The sequence below is a fragment of the Gobio gobio genome (assembly GCF_949357685.1).
Source record: "Gobio gobio genome assembly, chromosome: 23".
Lineage (NCBI taxonomy): Eukaryota > Metazoa > Chordata > Actinopteri > Cypriniformes > Gobionidae > Gobio > Gobio gobio.
Window position 1 is genome coordinate 37,590,620 of NC_137119.1, and position 17,869 is coordinate 37,608,488.

Genomic DNA, 17,869 nt, shown 5'->3' on the forward strand with positions numbered 1-17,869 from the left:
AGTAAACCCTGTGGTTATGTTGAGAATGGGCCAAAGCATATTAAGATGTTAAAATCTCTACACTGCTTTGTTTAAAAGAAGTAATTGCACTTGCAGACGCAGTGATATTCTCTTGCTGTTAGCTGGTAAATATAAGAGGGTAAAGTTAATGTTTTTAAATTGAGTGGTTTTAATCATTACAGTGAAGTTTCAGCAACAAAATATTTGAGTGGAGTTTAGGAAATATTCTTTTAGTGAACTCAAATGAATAAGTTCACTTTAATTGATGCAATCGGGTTCCTCAAATGGTTTTACAGTGTAGTAGAATGCTAAAAACTACTAGTTTAAAATAATAATCTCTGTTTTTGTTGAGTTCTTGCTGCATTTCTTCAACTGTTCTTTGAATGGACCTTTGGTCTTCAGATGCACCAGTGACCATGACCAAAATATTAACCAGCTCTAAGCTCCAAAAAGGAAAGATGGTTCGTTTGGAGTGTGAACTTTCTGCAGAGAGTAAATCAGTCGAATGGCTCAAGGACAACAGAGAGATAGAGGTTGGGGCCAAGTACCAAGTGGTAGAAGAGGGCAAGAGCCAAGTTTTGCTCATTAAGGATTTCCAGTCTACAGACCAGGGTGTCTATTGTTGTGTTGCCTCAGATGAGGCAAAGACTTCAGTCAACCTCAACCTCGAAGGTACTTTACTTTGCCACGCATCTAACTTCCTATCATTGTTTTTTGTTGTTGTTGTTGGATTTTTTTCTGTCTACCTTATATGTGGAAATAATTGCTTGTGTTACTTGTCTTTGTCACGTTTGGAACTTTGCGACTTTATGATTTTCTTCAATACAAGATTAGTGTTCAAATAACTTTTTTCATCTTCCCGAAGTCTCTTTTTATGTTTTTTGTTTGTTTTTCATGTTTTATTTAATGTTATCTCTTCTGTTGTTACTTTATTCTTTATTCACACCTTCAGATTACCTGAGTTTTCTTTATAGACAAATTGCTGTTGCAGAGACACATTGTTGATCTATTTAATAAACGTTCTGTCCAACATAAAATGTTACCATATGCATGAGTGAGACTGATTTATGATGGCTCCTTGATTACAGGAGGTGACACAACACTTTCTCAGGATGCAGGCAGCCAGCCCAAACTGCCTCCTGAAGCTGCTTCTGAGGGAGATTTACATGCTCTGTGGGAGGCAGTGGCCAAGAAGAGGAGAATGAGTCGGGAACCCACATTAGATTCAATTTCAGAATTGCCAGAAGAAGATGGAAAAGAAAAGGCGCAAAGCACAGAAGGAAAAGTACCTGAAAAAGAACTGAAAGAGAAAGACAGACCTGTTGAGCTAGCTCCCAAAATCCCAGCAGAGCCTAATCTTTATACCAGTTCTGATGAGGAATCTCTCAGTGGGACAACAAGCTTGGTGTCTTACCTTAAGAAAAGCAGCAAGTCCTCCACGACTGTGGAAAGTCACACCGAGACCATTGCCTCCAAGAAACTGTTTGAGCACTTCCAGATGACTGAGCAATCTGTTACAAAGACATCTGTGGAGCCCCTCATGGAAGCTCAGCAAGGGGATGAGCTGCTAGATGCTGCTGTCAAGATTCAGGCAGCCTTCAAAGGTTATAAAGCCAGGAAGGACATGCGACCAGTCTTCAAAGAAGTATTCAAAGAGCAGACCAAGGAGCCCAATGGGACAATTCATCTTGAGTGCATTGTGGAGGGTAAGCCAGATAAAATTCGCTGGCTAAAGGATGGTGAACCCTTAATAGATGGCAAGCACCACCATATTGACATCTATAATGATGGTACCTGCTCTCTAGTAGTGACAGCTGCCACAACCAAAGACACAGGTGTATATACTTGTGAAGTCACCAATAAGTTTGGCATTTCCACCCATAGTGGTAAAGTCACCATAGGGTCAATGCGGGAATCTTCTGGGCGACGACCGCTCACTCTGGGATACAGTGCAGATAGTGAAGCTGAGAACTCCTCAGGGAGTGAAATGGATGAGACTTTACGTCAGGCAAGTAAACGATTGCGCCGACTTCTTCGTACTCGCCTTCCTCCAGATGTGGAGGAGGAACCTTTTGTGAGTGCGGATGAAGGAGATTTACCGCCACCGGATCTACAGTCTTACCGTGAAGACGATCAGTATATCTACATCCGCTTTGATAACCGCGCAGAAGCTCAAGTGGCTTCCCAGCGCTTCCAGGAAATGTTTACTTATCAAGGAGTGCCCATCGAAACGGCCATCATAGCAGCAGTAGGTTCTAAGGTAGAGCTGCGTATCACAAAGTTTGGCCTCTCCCAAGATGGCTCCCAAACCCCAACTCAGGAAAGACCGATGCCTGCTTTCATGACAGGAACCCCTGGTATGACACCTCTTCCATGTGGTTTTACTGTTGTTGATACTGTTGTTTGGTTCTTCATAAAGTTGCATGGTTTAGATTATGTTTGTCATTATAAGCCAGCACTTTTGATATTTACAAAAATGTTGCCGACTTGCTTGTTTTGGATCTTAAAGTGATGGCATGTTATGTTTCTGCCTGGTTCAGCATTCCTCCTCAAAAGTATTGCTATGTTCTGTTCTTTTCGGTTTTGTTTGCTCTTCCCCGTTATCTTAAATCAACTACCAACCTCCCAGCGGCCCCCGTCTTCCTGACGGAGCTTCGTAGCCAGGATGTTCCTGATGGATTTCCAGTCAGTTTTGACTGTGTAATTGTCGGCAATCCCCCTCCCACTGTGCGATGGTTCAAGGATGGAAAGCTGTTGGAGGAAAACGACCACTACATGATCAATGAAGACCAGGAAGGCCGTCACCAGCTGATCATCACAGCTGTGCTCCCCACAGATATGGGCGTATATCGATGCATGGCTGAAAATGACAGTGGCATCGCCTCCAGCAAGGCTGAGCTGAGAGTGGACAGTGAGTACACTGTTAAAAGAAAGTGTCAAATCAAAACTCACAAATATAGACCAGAATGCAATGTAATCCAAAAGGGTGTCCCACATTGAAGCGCTTTAACAAATATGGCACTTTCTTTTACCGGTGCATCTGTGAAGAGTAAGAATGCAACTGCATGCGTTTTGTAAGGATAATTTCCATTGTTTGTCTGTAAATGTCCCCAAAATGCACCTACATTCTCAACACACTTAAGATGAATGCTCTTCTTAATATATACTACATATTGCTCTTCCTCTCTATATATATATAGATATTTAGAACCAATCATTAATTCAGTCTTGTGTATCTTTCAAGTGTCTTGCAGCTCAGACTATGACACAGCAGCTGATGCCACAGAGACGTCTTCCTATGTCAGTGCTAAAGGCTATGTGTCTAGGTAAGATTTAATAATTTAAAGTGATTTTTATGACATACATCAATATTACAAGTACACAATACATTTCTCTGATTCGCATTTCATGGTAGTTTTAAATGGGCTTCTGCTTGTGTTTGGTTTCCTCTCTTAGTTCGGAGCACAGGGACACTGAGGCTTTTGAGTCGGTGGCAGAGGACGAGCAGCTTCCTCAGGTTGTGGATGAGTTACATGATTTATTCCTCAGTCCTGGAGCACCCATTGCCAAAATGAGCGTTAGGGTCAAAGGTCAGCTATGTTTTTTTCATGGATGCAAATTGTTTCGTTTCAGATTCTATTTTATCTGTATTTATGCACTGTTTATTCGCAAGTGTTTCCTTTTTTGCATCTGCACCTGTTGTATCTGCTATTCAACTCTAGCTGCTCTAAGCACAATGACATTCATGTCCATCTATCCATCCTATTTTTAATGACCTTGTTTATATTCTTAAAGGGTTAGTTCACCCAAAAATGAAAATTCTGTCATTAATTACTCACCCTCATGTCGTTCGACACCCGTTCATCTTCGGAACACAAATGAAGATATTTTTGTTGAAAGCTGATGGCTGAGAAAGGCCTCAGATAGGCCTCCATTGGCATTCAGTACATTTACACTCCCAAGACCCATAAAAGGCACTTAAAATATCGTTACAAAGTCCATCTCACCACAGTGGCTCTACAATAATTTTACGATGCGACGACAATAGTTTTTGTGTGCAAAAAAAAAATCTAAATAACACCTTTATCCAACTTGTTATTGTCTTCCGTGTGTGCCTCCACGACGCATGCGCGAGAATATGACGTAGCGCCAGCGTTCGGGAATCCATGAAATGCGCACTTTAGCCCGATTTTGAGGACTACGCTGAGACCTAAAGCACGATCAATGTAGAATTCAACAGCTTAGATACGCGCGTCTTCCTCTGCTTGTAAACAAATCGCTTCTGGGTCATCTGTCCGAACGCCGGATCTGCGTCATATTCTTGCGCATGCGTCGTGGAGGCACACACGGAAGACAAGAACAAGTTGGATAAAGGTGTTTTTAGATTTTTTTTTGCGCACAAAAACTATTGTCGTCGCATCGTAAAATTATTGTAGAGTAACTGTGGTGAGATGGACTTTGTAACGATATTTTAAGTGCCTTTTATGCGTCTTGGGAGAGTAAATGTACTGAATGCCAATGGAGGCCTATCTGAAGCCTTTCTCAGCCATCAGCTTTCAACTAAAATATCTTAATTTGTGTTCCGAAGATGAACGGAGGTCTTACGGGTGTCGAACGACATGAGGGTGAGTAATTAATGACAGAATTTTCATTTTTGGGCGAACTAACCCTTTAATACACATTCACATGGCGACTTTAATTTTCAGCTGTTACAATGCAGAAGTAAAATTAATGTTTACAATTTCATGTTCAACACCATTCTGCAGGATTTCCCACACCTAGAGTTTACTGGTTCAAAGATGGCACCCCACTTCAAGCCTCCAGCAGAATTGTATTGTCGACCGGGCGAGATCAGCACAGTCTTGAGATTTTGGATGTTAAGCGCGAGGACACCGGAGAATACTCGGCATACATTAGCAATATAGCTGGATCTGCCTACTCTTCAGCACGACTGAATGTACTGGGTAAATGTTCTATTTAAGCCTTTTTATGTGTTGTTTCCATGTGTTTTTTTTTTTTAATTATAATTTTATTAGTATTTTTATTATAATGTGCTAAATAAATGCTAAAATGTTTGTTTGTTTACATAATTTCCACTCGTTAGCTCCTGGAGAGCGCCCAGCACCTGATCAAGCACGAATGAGAGGTAAACATCTGCAATGTCACATATTCTTGCACACAGCACATGTAATTGTGAATCGTTGTTCCACATGGTGCGGACTAAAGCAAATTCACTTTGAAATTAGTGTTGTGAAAAGTACAGACCGCGATACCAAGTCGGTACTGAAATTTTAAAAAAATTACGCTTTGAGAGCTGTTGAGCGGAATCGTAAAAACACCTCAGCCCATTGTGCTCACACGCTCATCAAATATGTCTGTGATTGGCTACAATGACCAGTGCTTTAAAAAAATGCTATAAATATACATCAATGACGCTTTTCACAGAGCGCTTACACTGATACACACGGGAGCATTTGAATGCAGGCGCCTATCAGCCTACCGGTCTGCTGGTCGACGCCTGCTTGTGCTTTCAAACGCTCCCGCTTTCAAAACACTTTCAAACACTTCTGTGTAATTTCAAATAGGGATCGACCGATATGGATTTTTTAGTGCCGATACCGATTTTTTTTCATCAGCCTTAACCGATGACCGATACGGGCTGCCGATTTTCTTGAGCCGATACTGCTTTTGCTCCCTCAATTTACATCATAAAAATGACACAATGATCATGATGATAACAATTTAAAATTTACAATTTAAAAAAGGAACATTTATTGAACTAAAAAAAACAATATTTAACAAACAGTAAAGACAGGTGAGGTAGAACAAGAAAAAAAAAGAGTTAATTTGTGAAAATAAATTCTGAAAATAAATATTTAAGCATAAATAAAATAATAACACTATTGCACACAGTATCAACAAGCAAGCAGCATAATAAAGTGCACACTGACTGTACTATACTTAATTTTAAAACGATTTACAACCTAATAATTTAATGGTTATAGGTGCACTTAACTTAATCTCTTGTAGAGCAACACCAGCGGTAATTCAGGAAAAAATCTCCCAATGCTCCACGTGAAACTTCAGTCTTTCGACCTTTTACCATCGTGTCAATTCTCAATTGATTTTGATTAATATGCGCGAGGGAGGGAGAGCAAGACAGTTTGAAGACGGTGAGAGCTGCCCTGTGGACGTCTGTCTGTAAATAATGCAGGGGAAAAAATATCGGCGAACGCAGCAGCCTTGTATCGGATGATGCCGATACACGTAAAAATCGCAAATATCGGCCCGATATATCGGTCTAACACTACTTTCAAATGCTCCCGTGCACTGATAATTGTAGCCAATCACAGACACATCCGATGAGCGTGTGAGCACAATGGCCAGTCAGAGGTTTTTACGATTCCAGCTCAACAGCGCCCAAAGTGTCACCTTTTTTAAATTTCAGTTTTTCAGTTTTTGACAACACTATTTGACATTTCAGTAATAAGAAAGATTAAGCATGCATATCATTTGCTATGCCACTTGTTTTTTCCACAAATAGATTCAAAGGTGCCACTTGTGCCACCACGCTTCCTGGAGAGGTTCAGCAACAAGAAGGTGAAACAGGGAGCAAGTATAACGCTGTCAGTCAAAGTGGAAGGTATGGTGTGTTACCACAATACATTAAATAAATGCAATATTGAGAAATACAGAAAAGCATTAAGCAAAATCTTCAGTTGCACGTTACATAAGATGAAAACATGTAAAGCTAAGTCACTGTCTTCCGAAGGTTCCCCTACCCCATCTGTGAACTGGTTAAAGGAAGTGTCAGATAAGGATGTTTTGTGGATTAAGGCAGACACGCCAGGCTACAAGGTGGCCAGCTCTGGCCGTCAGCATAGTCTAATCCTTATGGAAGTGGAAAAAAAACATGGTGGCATGTACACTTGCATTGCCACAAACCGTGCTGGACAGTCGGTTAACACAGCCCGCCTGGATGTGGAGACAGGTCAGGAACTCATGGTTTAGTTATTGACCACAGTGATGTCAAGATCACATGACTTTTAAAAAAAATATTATTTTTACCAAGATTATTGCTGGTATATGTACCTATTTGACTTTATTACTCCTTAAATAGAATTTTATGAATAAATAACCTGATCTAATCATCATGCTTATACTTTTCTATCCAACAGCACCAGAGCAAAAGAGCAAAGTGGGGTCTGAGTAAGTTTAAATATAAAAGCTGTCAATTCAATTCTTTTATTCATCTAAGGGTGTTTTCACACTTGGTCCTTTTCAGGGGTCCGAGCGCGGTTCGCGTGATTTTTGGCCCATATGTGAACACTTAAAGCAATCTCGGGAGGTGATCTGGGTACGGTTCGATTTCATCTTATGGTATGGTTCGCTAAAAACATGTCATCTGAACACAAACCGCTCTGGGCTCACTTGATTGTTTGCGAATTCCAATGTAGTTTGGTCATCAGATGCCTCCGTACAAATCGGCTGTTTGTCACGCCTTCTACTTCTGGCAGATCTCTACGAATGATTTATTCGCAACGTACACTTGTTTATTGTACTTTCAACCATTTCCAAACTGTGCAAGAGAGACTGAGCGAATTTACCTTGCCAGTTTAAAATGGTTTTACAAGCGCACACACCTAAAGCGCATGCACAGAAGCCAGCTGTCACAGCGCATGTAGCTACTAAACTGAATTATCTTTAGCGTCTTATTACGTTTAAAGTGTCAAAAACACACAAGGTTCACATAAACTTTTGGTTTTGTCTTAAGTGAATGTAAACATCTGCATTACATAGTGACAGTAGCCTAATATAAGAATCAGTAGAGTAGGCTATATGTTTTATTCATACAGTGAAGTACATGCAGTTTTATTTTTTCATTTGATTATTACAGCATTTATAGCAATGTCGTTTTACAAAATAAAAAGAATAATTAATAAGAATAATAATTACTACAAACAAATATCTTGGTTAGTGAGGCAAGTACAATGTAAGTGAATGGGATTACATTTTGAAGGCCACAGGGGTCAGCCATCAAACACTAACCTGGACTAGATCCAAAAAGCAACAGTATGAACACAAAGGGGTCTGAGACCACATTCCTACTTAAGAGGACCAAAAAAGGATCTGAGTGAACGTAAAGAGAACTGGGTCCTTTTTCACTTGGTTCACTTCTTGGTCCACTTAAAGGAGTCTGAGTTCCGTTCATTTTAAGAGGACTCAAGTGTGAAAACACCCTAAACATTCTACAACTTTACAGATTAAATATTTAATTATAATATTTTTTCTCCAGGGCTCTGGGAATTACTATTAGCCCACCAGAAGAAGCGGGCAAAGGTGAATATTTGATATATGATGTGCTGTTTAAGTTTAAGTTTTAATTAATTTTTTAACTACTTTATACTATCAATGTGCCGTCAGATTATTTCAGAGAGAGTGACAGCTATGTGATGTAATTTGCAACAATATAAGTGATTATTGTGATAACATCTTAGGAGAGATCAAACTACCTTATATGGGTGAAGTGGGTTCAGAGGAATTCTTACAAAAACTCACAAACCAAATCACAGAAATGGTATCTGCCAAGTTCACTCAAGGTAAGAGAAAACACTATATTTTTTTCCTTTAGATAATTTTCAGTCAATATTATTGAGCTAATATTTTTAAAACCTGCACTGCCGCAGTATTACACTGAATCACAATATGTTTAAATGTGTGTCCTATTTGTACTGTACATTTTTTTGGTTAAAGTATCATTCTTTTTATACCATTGTTATTTTACGCAATTATAACTATATTGTTTTAATGTAGTCTTACTCTACAGATGCATCCTAATATTCACTCAAAACAGTATGCACTGTTTTTGAATGAGCTTTGCGTGTGTCCAAATGCTTTGAATTTATCTCACAGGATGTACTGAGTACTGAAATGGAGTACACCTGTTTTTAATTCACTTTTTAATACTCAGGAATTTTTTTATGAACATTTTCCTGGACTTCCCTTCTGTTTTTATATATATATATGGATGTCTGGATCCCCCAATTCCGATGCAGTTCACTGACAAAATATATAAAACCTTATCTCTCTGGATCCCCCAATTCATATGCAGTTCACTGACTAAATATATAAAACCTTATCTCTCTGGATCCCCCAATTCCTGTGCAGTTCACTGACTCCATTATTTTGTCTACCCATCAAACTATCCATCCATCCATCCATCCTCTCATCCCTCTATTCAATCACATTCTCATTGAAGCATTGATTTGTTCAGACAGCTTACAGAACCCTCAAGTGCTCCAGTGGATGAAATCTTGGCCCAAAGTAACCAGTATGTATCTGCAGAACCTCCAGTGTATCACACCAGAACTTTGACTTTTTCTCCACGAGGCTATGCTGTTGTTTATCACGTTGCTTGTCTATTTCTTTGGTTCTCAACATTGAAGAAAGAAAGAAAGAAAGAAAGAAATCCCTAAATTTAAGATACTGAAATGTTAAGAACAAAATGCTTGAAGTATCGCCTAGTGGTAATAAAGTCATGGTTCTTTAAAATCAGGGCCATTTTGTCACAAGTCAGAATAAACTGGACATTTTGAAATTGAGTGTCTCATTTTTACACTTTCAAGGTGTCTCTGTTTCAGTATACACAAAGAAAATGGATGAACGCTCGCCGCCATTCATTTAGATATGGAATTGCATGAGCAGCTACATTAATGTTTGTGTGGGTACAACTTTGTTTTTACACAAGCATGATAGTGCATGTTAAATCACAGGAGAAACATGGTTTACAGCATTAGTTATGCTGTTACTATTGTTATTTGCATCTTCTTCTTTCTTTTTTAGTTTTTTTTGTTTCAACAAAATGAAAAAAGCTCTACAGTACATAAAGCCTGTCTGAATATTCTCGAATACATGCTCAATTGGAAGAATTTGACTGGGTAAACTTAGTTTGTAAACACACAATTAGCCTATGTTGTTTTTCAGTAGATTTAAATCCCAAACCGTTTAAACCACCACCAACACCATCACTACTAGTTATATCTTCTTTATATGAAGTTGTCACTGACCCAATTTTCACTTATTGTAAGAGAATATACTGCATTTGTAGGCTAAATAAGAATAAGCTTAGCTTACCTTCTCTTTAGGGCAGCGAAACTGGGCACTTTTCCTCAATCGTTCTCGGCATCCATTTTGGCGATATTATTTCATACCACCACTACGTTATCTCTTCGCGGGCTGTCTAACTTTTAAACAAACGTCTGTAGGCTATAGCTAGCGTACAGGTGCTACAGCCTTGTTGTTAACCGCGGCAATATTTCACAGCAGAGTAATTGATGTATTTGTGGGGTAATAATACACTGACGTATGACATCATGTCAAATGTCAAATTTGTGAATTTATAATGAAATTAATTATCGTATGCCGCCCCCATATGTGCCACAGTTTGTTGCTGTAAGTAAATCATTACCACGCAAACACACGTTGGCTTTGGCTTGCTCAGTTGGGGATACTAAATATTCAACTATATTACTGATCAGCTCATTTCAATTATCATAAAGTCATAAGTAAGAGATCAAATGTTGAAAATATTATTTTAAAAGTCCTCATTATTAGATAAAAAGTCACAAATATGACATGTTGAGTTATTGTGAGATGAACAGTTGAAATTGACTTTCTGAAATAAAATTCAATATTTTGGATAAGTCAAAATGATGACTTAAAAATCTAAGTTATGATTAAAAGTCCTAATTATGGGATAAAAAGCTGAAATTTGATTTTAAAAAAGTATAAATTATGACCAAAACACACACTAAGACATTTAAGAGATGAAATCATGCTTCTTCTTTTTTTATGCACTTAAAAATCTTTGATTCGAACTTATAATAATAATATTTACATTATTGTTCTCATTTTGTACAATACATTTTTTTACATGTGTTTTATACATTTTGAAATCAGTTTTTACAACAGAAATTAATCAATCAGAAACTTACTTTAGCTTTTCATCTAGAACAAAATTAATGTCCTATCATCACTGCAAAGCTGCTTTGACGCAATCTGTGTTGTGAAAAGCACTATAGAAATAAAGGTGACTTGACTTGAATATCATATATCAAGTTTGTATTTTGGAAACCATTGCAACTCTGAAGTACATACTGTATGTTAAAGATGTGCACTGTGTGTGTGTGTGTGTGTGTGTGTGTGTGTGTGTGTGTGTGTGTGTGTGTGTGTGTGTGTGTGTGTGTGTGTGTGTGTGTATTATTATTATTTTTCAAATTTCATGTCCAGATTGAAATTATTAAATTAGATGCTGAGTCTGCTGGCTTTTAATTAAATACCATAACCTGAGCAAATGTTTTGTAGTCCACATGTGATGCTAAAGCCATTGCTGTCAGAGCTGATAGCCTACTTAAACATTATTGTGTCTTTGGAAATGAGCATAATTGACACATTATCTCTTTCTTCCTCTATCCTTTCTGTCACTGTCTGCTTCAAGCTTCATTACGTGTCCCGGGAGCTGACAGTGATGATGACACAAAAACACCATCAGCATCTCCATATCACGGCCGATCACGCCCTCCATCTCTGATCGCAGACTCATCATCTGAATCGGATGAAGGAGATGCCAGAGGAGAGGTATCACAAATATCACCCTCTTGATGGCATCAACAATTTTATTAGTATTATAAGTCAGACCTTTTGCATTCTGTTTAAATAAGAGTTTTATACCATTCATTGAAAATTGTGTTGATAGAATAATAATTCTGTAGTTTGTATTATTTATTATGTGAGTTAAGAGAGCACTGCACATTTTCTAAATGTACTGTTATTTCAATGCATCTGTCCAGATGTTTGATATCTACGTGGTGACAGCTGATTACAACCCCATGGGTGTCAGTAAAGATACCATCGCTCTGAAAGAGGGCCAGTATGTGGAGGTTCTGGACTCCGCCCACCCACTTAAATGGCTGGTCCGCACCAAGCCTACCAAATCCAACCCGTCTCGCCAGGGATGGGTCTCACCTGCGTATCTTGACAAAAGACTGAAGGTCTGTTTACATTTTTTATTTAATAGATGTGCAACTGGTGACACTGGTTAATGTGATAGCACTTGAAACTTAAATTAGGGACATTCATAATGGACTAGTAGGTTTGAAATTTGACACTAGGGTTAAAAATGCACATAATGTAATGATAAGTACAGTGTGTCCTTATAATTTCTTACTAATGATGGATTGGTTGTGTTGTAGCTGTCTGCAGATGTAGCAGACCTCCCAGAGACTAACAGAGAGGAAGTCACAGAGACGGAGTACAAGAAGAAACTCTGGTAAAATTTAGACGCATTAAATGTGCATTTTATTCTGTACTAGAACTTTACTCATTCTACCTCCGTTTCACGTGCGTCTAGTCAACTTGTTCAGGAGCTGATCAACACAGAGACTGAGTTTCTCAAGGAGATTGAGTTCTTCACATCACACCATCTGAAGCGTGTGGATGAGGAGAGCACGCCACCTGATATCGCCAGCCAAAAGGAAACCATTTTCCGTAATATCGGTGATTTGAAATCCTTCCACAGCAGGTACGAAGTTCAGACTAGCCTAGTGTCCTAGTTCAGACAAGCCTAGTCCCAGACTAAAATGCATGTTTGGTTTTAACTGAAAGCAACTAGCACTTGCATATCTTAAAATATGTCAGTGCCATTATTTTGTCTCAAGATGAACACCAGTAATGTTTTTTTCCAAGGCACGTTTATAAAAGCTACTTAAAGGGGTGATTAATTGAGAAATCAACTTTCCATTGAGCCTTTGATATATAAAGCTTCATCGTGATATAAGAATATCCTGTAAGTTTCGGAGCTGAAAACGTCCTTGTTAGTCAAAGAAAAGCTTTTATTGACACCAGGCCCAGAAAACGCTCGATCTCAGAATATGTCGACCCTTGACGTCATCGAATGCTGAAACGCCACCTCAACAGATAAATATGTACACCTGATTCTGTAGCCCCGCCCACCGTGGACTTGTGGAGCTAAACAGATCCCACTACCGAGCAATAAACACGCCGAAGGTAGCACCATATTGTGCTGTGCCTGGTTGTGGAAGAACACAGTCGCTGCATAAGCTTCCTTCGGATTCTAATATTGGAAATGTGTGGTTGAATTTTATTTTTAATGAATATCCAGCTCACGTGGGGAAGACATTGCACATATGTTCATTTAACCACAGATTCGTTTATAAACAAGAGACTGGATTTGCAGACAGGATTAGATTACATGAATGAAGCAACACACTAATGTGAGTAAAAATGTTTTTATATGTGATGGTACTGCATTGTTACAGATCAAATACAATGTTACATTGTTTACATGTCTAACTAAACATAACTTACCACGCTGTCACACGGCTCGCAAAGCCCAACGTCCCGGGGCTATGTGTTTTCAAGATGGGCTACCAATACGTATCATCTTAAATAGTGAAATAACATTCCTTTCTTGATGCGCGTTGTTCTCTCTCTTGACTTGATATTTGAAGGAAAAATACAATCGCAGAAGTTTTGATCATGCTGTCTGCAACGTACTTGGCGCGCGCATATATCCACCGATCGAGCGGGCCAAGTAATATAAAATAACATTCATATTAATTGCGGGTGGATGAGAGATAAATCATTGTGTTTGTTTGATAAAGACATTTTGCGAGCCATGAGGGATGAATCATTCCGGTTGCCGTTTCCCCGTACGCTTTCAAAACAATGCCTCACGCGTACTCATGGGGGAGCCGAAGCTCATTAAATATGCAAAGCTTATCCAATCATAGCAGTGGCTGTTTACTTCCAAGTCTTCAGTGCGGCACGCCCGTTAAAACCGAGCATGTCTTGAGAGAGACTCAAAACCAGGGTAGAAAATAGCCTATTACTTATTAATTATGATGTTTTTGAATGTAAAAACCATGCGAACATCACAAGTAGACCCCAGACAACAGTATAAAAAAAAAAGTAAAAAGCCAGTTCATGACATCTTTAAATGCCCTAATTGAACTAAGGTCTTATCCTGACTTAATCTAAGCCCTGTGTGTGAAACCAGGCCTGTATCTTAAATTTTCATTCTTAAATAGTGTATAAGGAACTATTTTGTCATACAGATGTGACAACAGGAAAAAGCTTGATGAAGACTTGACTGTTGTCTGTTTTCCAGCTCTTTGCTACCTGGTCTGCGTGATTGTGACACGGATGATGACATTGCCATGCATTTCTTGAGAAACTCTGAAGGTTTTGAGAAATATCTGCAGTACCTCATTGGACAATCACAGGCTGAGTCCGCCATCAGCGAGAAAGAAGTGCACCAATATTTCAAGGTGGGTTTACAAAATACTGACAGTATGATTAAAAAACTGTATTTTTTCTTTGTCTGTAAACTAAAACAATTTGTATTCAGTCGACGCAGAACATAACATGCCGTATATCTTTCTTTCATTAGAATTATACAGTCTCAGAGTTGGCAAATGTTGACGCCTCAGAGGGTCCAGTGCTCAGTATCAACGCTTACCTTCAGAGACCATCAGAGAGAATTCAAAAGTACAGGGCTTTACTGAAGGTAATAAAACCTTGAATACCGCAATACTGTGTTTCTGTGTGAAGAACAATCTCCAGTCTCCACTTGGAAAATGCTGAATAACGATCTAAAAATGTGCTATTGTGTTATGTATTCTGTGATGCATAATAATCGAAAGTGAGCATCCCTTTCCAATTCCCCATGATTTCTTTATAGGAATTGATCCGGAACAAAGCAAAGAACGGTCAGAACTGCTGTTTGTTGGAGCAGGCCTATGCAATGGTGTCGTCCCTGTCCCAGCGCTCGGAGAACACACACCATGTATCTCTCATAGAGAACTACCCCGCCAATCTGGAGGCGTTGGGAGAACCTATTAGACAGGTACCCTTTAACGTAAAGGATAATTGCTTTGTGATAAAGTGCTCTCACATCGCCTATTTCACGTTCTTGTAGTTAACTACCAACTTGCTTGTAGTGAAGTACTGGATTTTTCTTGGTTCCTCAGGGGCCTTTCACTATTTGGGAAGGAGCTCCTGGAATTCGAACATCTTCCAGAGGTCACCACCGCCACGTTTTCCTCTTCAAAAACCATGTGGTCATCTGCAAGCAGAAGAGAGACACAAATATGGACACCCAAACATATGTGTTCAAGAATATGATGAAGGTTGGAGCTTATCAAAAGCATTTTAAATGACTGTAATTAAGTGACACATAGTGTATGTGTGTCACTTGCCAGACCAAAACAAAAGTAAGGATTTAAATAGGCAAATGCTTAAGAGTCTATGATTGGATGATTATTGCAGTGAAAGTGAGTCATTGAATGTCTTTAGGATGTGCTGGAGGAGACTTTACAGAGTGCTTGACTCTTGGGACCAACAATTGACACACCTCTTGATGATATAAATGTTGTGATGTTATTTCCATCAAGAGGTGCATCGATTTTTGGTCAAGATCTTGTATTGCCAATGCAAGAGTCCAGCACTCTGTAAAGTCTCCTCCAGCACATCCCAAAGACTTTCAGTGAATTTAGGGTCTGGACTCAGAGGTGCGAAAATGATTCTTCATGCTCCCTCCCAACCATTCTCTCACAGTCTGAGCCTGAGGAATCTTGACATTGTCATCCTGGAATATGGCCATGATGTGTCTTCTTACATGGTTGTTTAAGAAATGAAAAGCTACACACTCCATCAATGAGGGTTAGAAGAACTGTTCCCAAACATATAACATGATAGAAACATAGTAACCACAGCAATAATCATCCAGTCATAGACTTTTAAGCATTTGCCTATTTAAATCCAAACATCGACTTTTCAGGGCAGTGTATTGTACACAACATTTACTAAAAATTCACAAAGCCAAGCATCTACGCCGATAACTCAAAATGGAGCAATATTGGCTAAGTGTCTTGACGGATTTCTTACTGGTTTTGCCTCATAATGTCACTTATAAAATAATATTGTATAAAAAATCGAATGTATAGTAAAAAATATTTTATTGTTTTGCTTTAGCTCACAAACATTGATGTGAACGAGTCCGTGGAGGGTGATGAGAGAGCATTTGAGATCTGGCATGAGCGTGAGGACTCTGTGAGAAAATACACACTGCAGGCGCGGACTGTCATCATCAAGAACTCATGGCTCCGCGACCTCCGTGACCTTCAGCAGCGTTATAGCATGCCAGCGTGGAGTAAGTCGCCAGCGTTAGCATGATGTACATGTTAGCATGGCTCACCATGGCTGTTTTTTTTAGGCAAACCCATTAGATAGGATCACCCTAGTTTCCTCTTTTAAAAAAAACGATAGGATTTTTCCATTGGCTTTTGGATTATTGCAGAAAATAAGCTCTGTGACCAGAACAGAACTTTTACATTTTGAAGCTTAAAAGGTGCACTGTGTAGATTTTTGCGGCATATAGTGGTGAGGTTGCGAATTGCAACCGGTCACCGCTCACCCCTTCATTTCGAAGCACATAAAGAAGCTACGGGGCCTGCACAGGTCAAAAATGTCGTCGTCTGAGACAGCAGAGAGTAGCTAGTGCTCTGTAGAGCAGTTTGTCCGTTGAGGGCTACTGTAGAAACATAGCGGTGACTTCACTGTAAGGGGATCCGCAGTGTGTGTAGATAGAAATGGCTCATTCTAAGGTAATAAATGCATAACGCTTCATTATGTAAGGTCTTTATACACCACTGAAAACATAGTTATGTATATTATATTGCATTTATGTTAATAGATCCTCATAAATACTACACACTGCACCTTTAATACAATTGCAACAGTATAAAGCAAGTGTGCCGCACACGTTCTAAAAAGTGAAGCCAAAGCATCTCAATCGCCTTCAGGTGGTTGGTCCTAGAATAGCTCATAAACCCCTCCCCCTCCATGTATTCTAATAGAACGTGAAACAAACTAAACAATCAAATTACACTTCAAATACATTTTTTCCAAAGATGGTTTTCTGTCATTTTAGGCTGTTTTTATCACGCTGATGATGATGAGTAGCCTGACAAGCCAGACCCACACATGTTGTGTCTGGATACTCACCATTGGCAGGGCTCAATCCGAGGGGCGGGATAAACGGTTGTCTCTCAAATTCCCTCTGCACACAATTGGATAGCGCCATGAGCGCCACAACCAACCAGAGCAACGAAGAAGCTGAAGCGGAGCTAACGTTAGTTGATAGATTAAACTTTCGCTGTATCCGGTCGGCAAAAACTCTGAACACATCTTCCTTTCTTAACCCTCTGGGGTTCTTCGGGTCAAAAATGAAGCGTTTTATAATTTAAAAAAAGCTTCATCGGAATGGTCCGAGACTTGGTGACTTTATTGGTACTTGGTATATGAACACCCAAAAAAATTGGGGACAGGATTTGAAAAGTCTAAGTGATTGTAAAAAAAATTGTCACACTCAGGTGCTTCGGGTCAAAAATGATCCCCATAGGAAATGAATGGGAAATTGGCAAAAATATGAAAACGTTTTTTTCTGCATACAATCTACAAATCAGCCAGGATGCAGAAAAAAAGGATTCAGCAGTGAAGGGGTGAATCTCTAAAACATCAAGAGTGCAAAACAGACAAAAAAACTCACACACACACACACACACACACAAAAACACAATTAGCTTTTGGAATGGCACGCATTCATTTGTGTGTGCGTGTGTTTTTGTGTGTATAAGTATGTGTATGTGTGAGTTTTTTTGTCTGTTTTGCATTTTATAAAATCCACTATAGTGGTAAAAATGTGCTATTGTGTGTCCACTGGATGTCACCGATCTCATTTAAAAAAATGTTTTCATGAGGCCTAGGCTTGACTCTAAAATGAAATACA

The 17,869-nt window shown here is 39.1% G+C and overlaps 1 protein-coding gene across 30 annotated transcripts in view; it reads left to right on the forward strand.

Moving 5' to 3' along the window:
* obscnb (obscurin, cytoskeletal calmodulin and titin-interacting RhoGEF b) overlaps positions 1-17,869 on the forward strand; it is a 64,746-nt gene that overhangs the window by 39,353 nt on the left and 7,524 nt on the right. For 28 of the 30 annotated variants that reach the window (XM_079806220.1, XM_079806244.1, XM_079806247.1 and 25 more), the window contains 22 exons: positions 403-672; positions 1,089-2,357; positions 2,630-2,911; positions 3,245-3,326; positions 3,457-3,590; positions 4,767-4,964; positions 5,105-5,146; positions 6,545-6,643; positions 6,773-6,991; positions 7,179-7,209; positions 8,297-8,340; positions 8,499-8,600; positions 9,275-9,331; positions 11,498-11,637; positions 11,850-12,050; positions 12,252-12,328; positions 12,410-12,580; positions 14,189-14,348; positions 14,471-14,587; positions 14,762-14,926; positions 15,051-15,209; positions 16,054-16,231. In XM_079806220.1, coding sequence (XP_079662346.1) covers positions 403-672; positions 1,089-2,357; positions 2,630-2,911; positions 3,245-3,326; positions 3,457-3,590; positions 4,767-4,964; positions 5,105-5,146; positions 6,545-6,643; positions 6,773-6,991; positions 7,179-7,209; positions 8,297-8,340; positions 8,499-8,600; positions 9,275-9,331; positions 11,498-11,637; positions 11,850-12,050; positions 12,252-12,328; positions 12,410-12,580; positions 14,189-14,348; positions 14,471-14,587; positions 14,762-14,926; positions 15,051-15,209; positions 16,054-16,231 — 4,197 coding nt within the window. The remainder of the gene's footprint in view (positions 1-402; positions 673-1,088; positions 2,358-2,629; positions 2,912-3,244; positions 3,327-3,456; positions 3,591-4,766; positions 4,965-5,104; positions 5,147-6,544; positions 6,644-6,772; positions 6,992-7,178; positions 7,210-8,296; positions 8,341-8,498; positions 8,601-9,274; positions 9,332-11,497; positions 11,638-11,849; positions 12,051-12,251; positions 12,329-12,409; positions 12,581-14,188; positions 14,349-14,470; positions 14,588-14,761; positions 14,927-15,050; positions 15,210-16,053; positions 16,232-17,869) is intronic. The other 2 variants (XM_079806231.1, XM_079806248.1) reach the window with 1 other exon arrangement.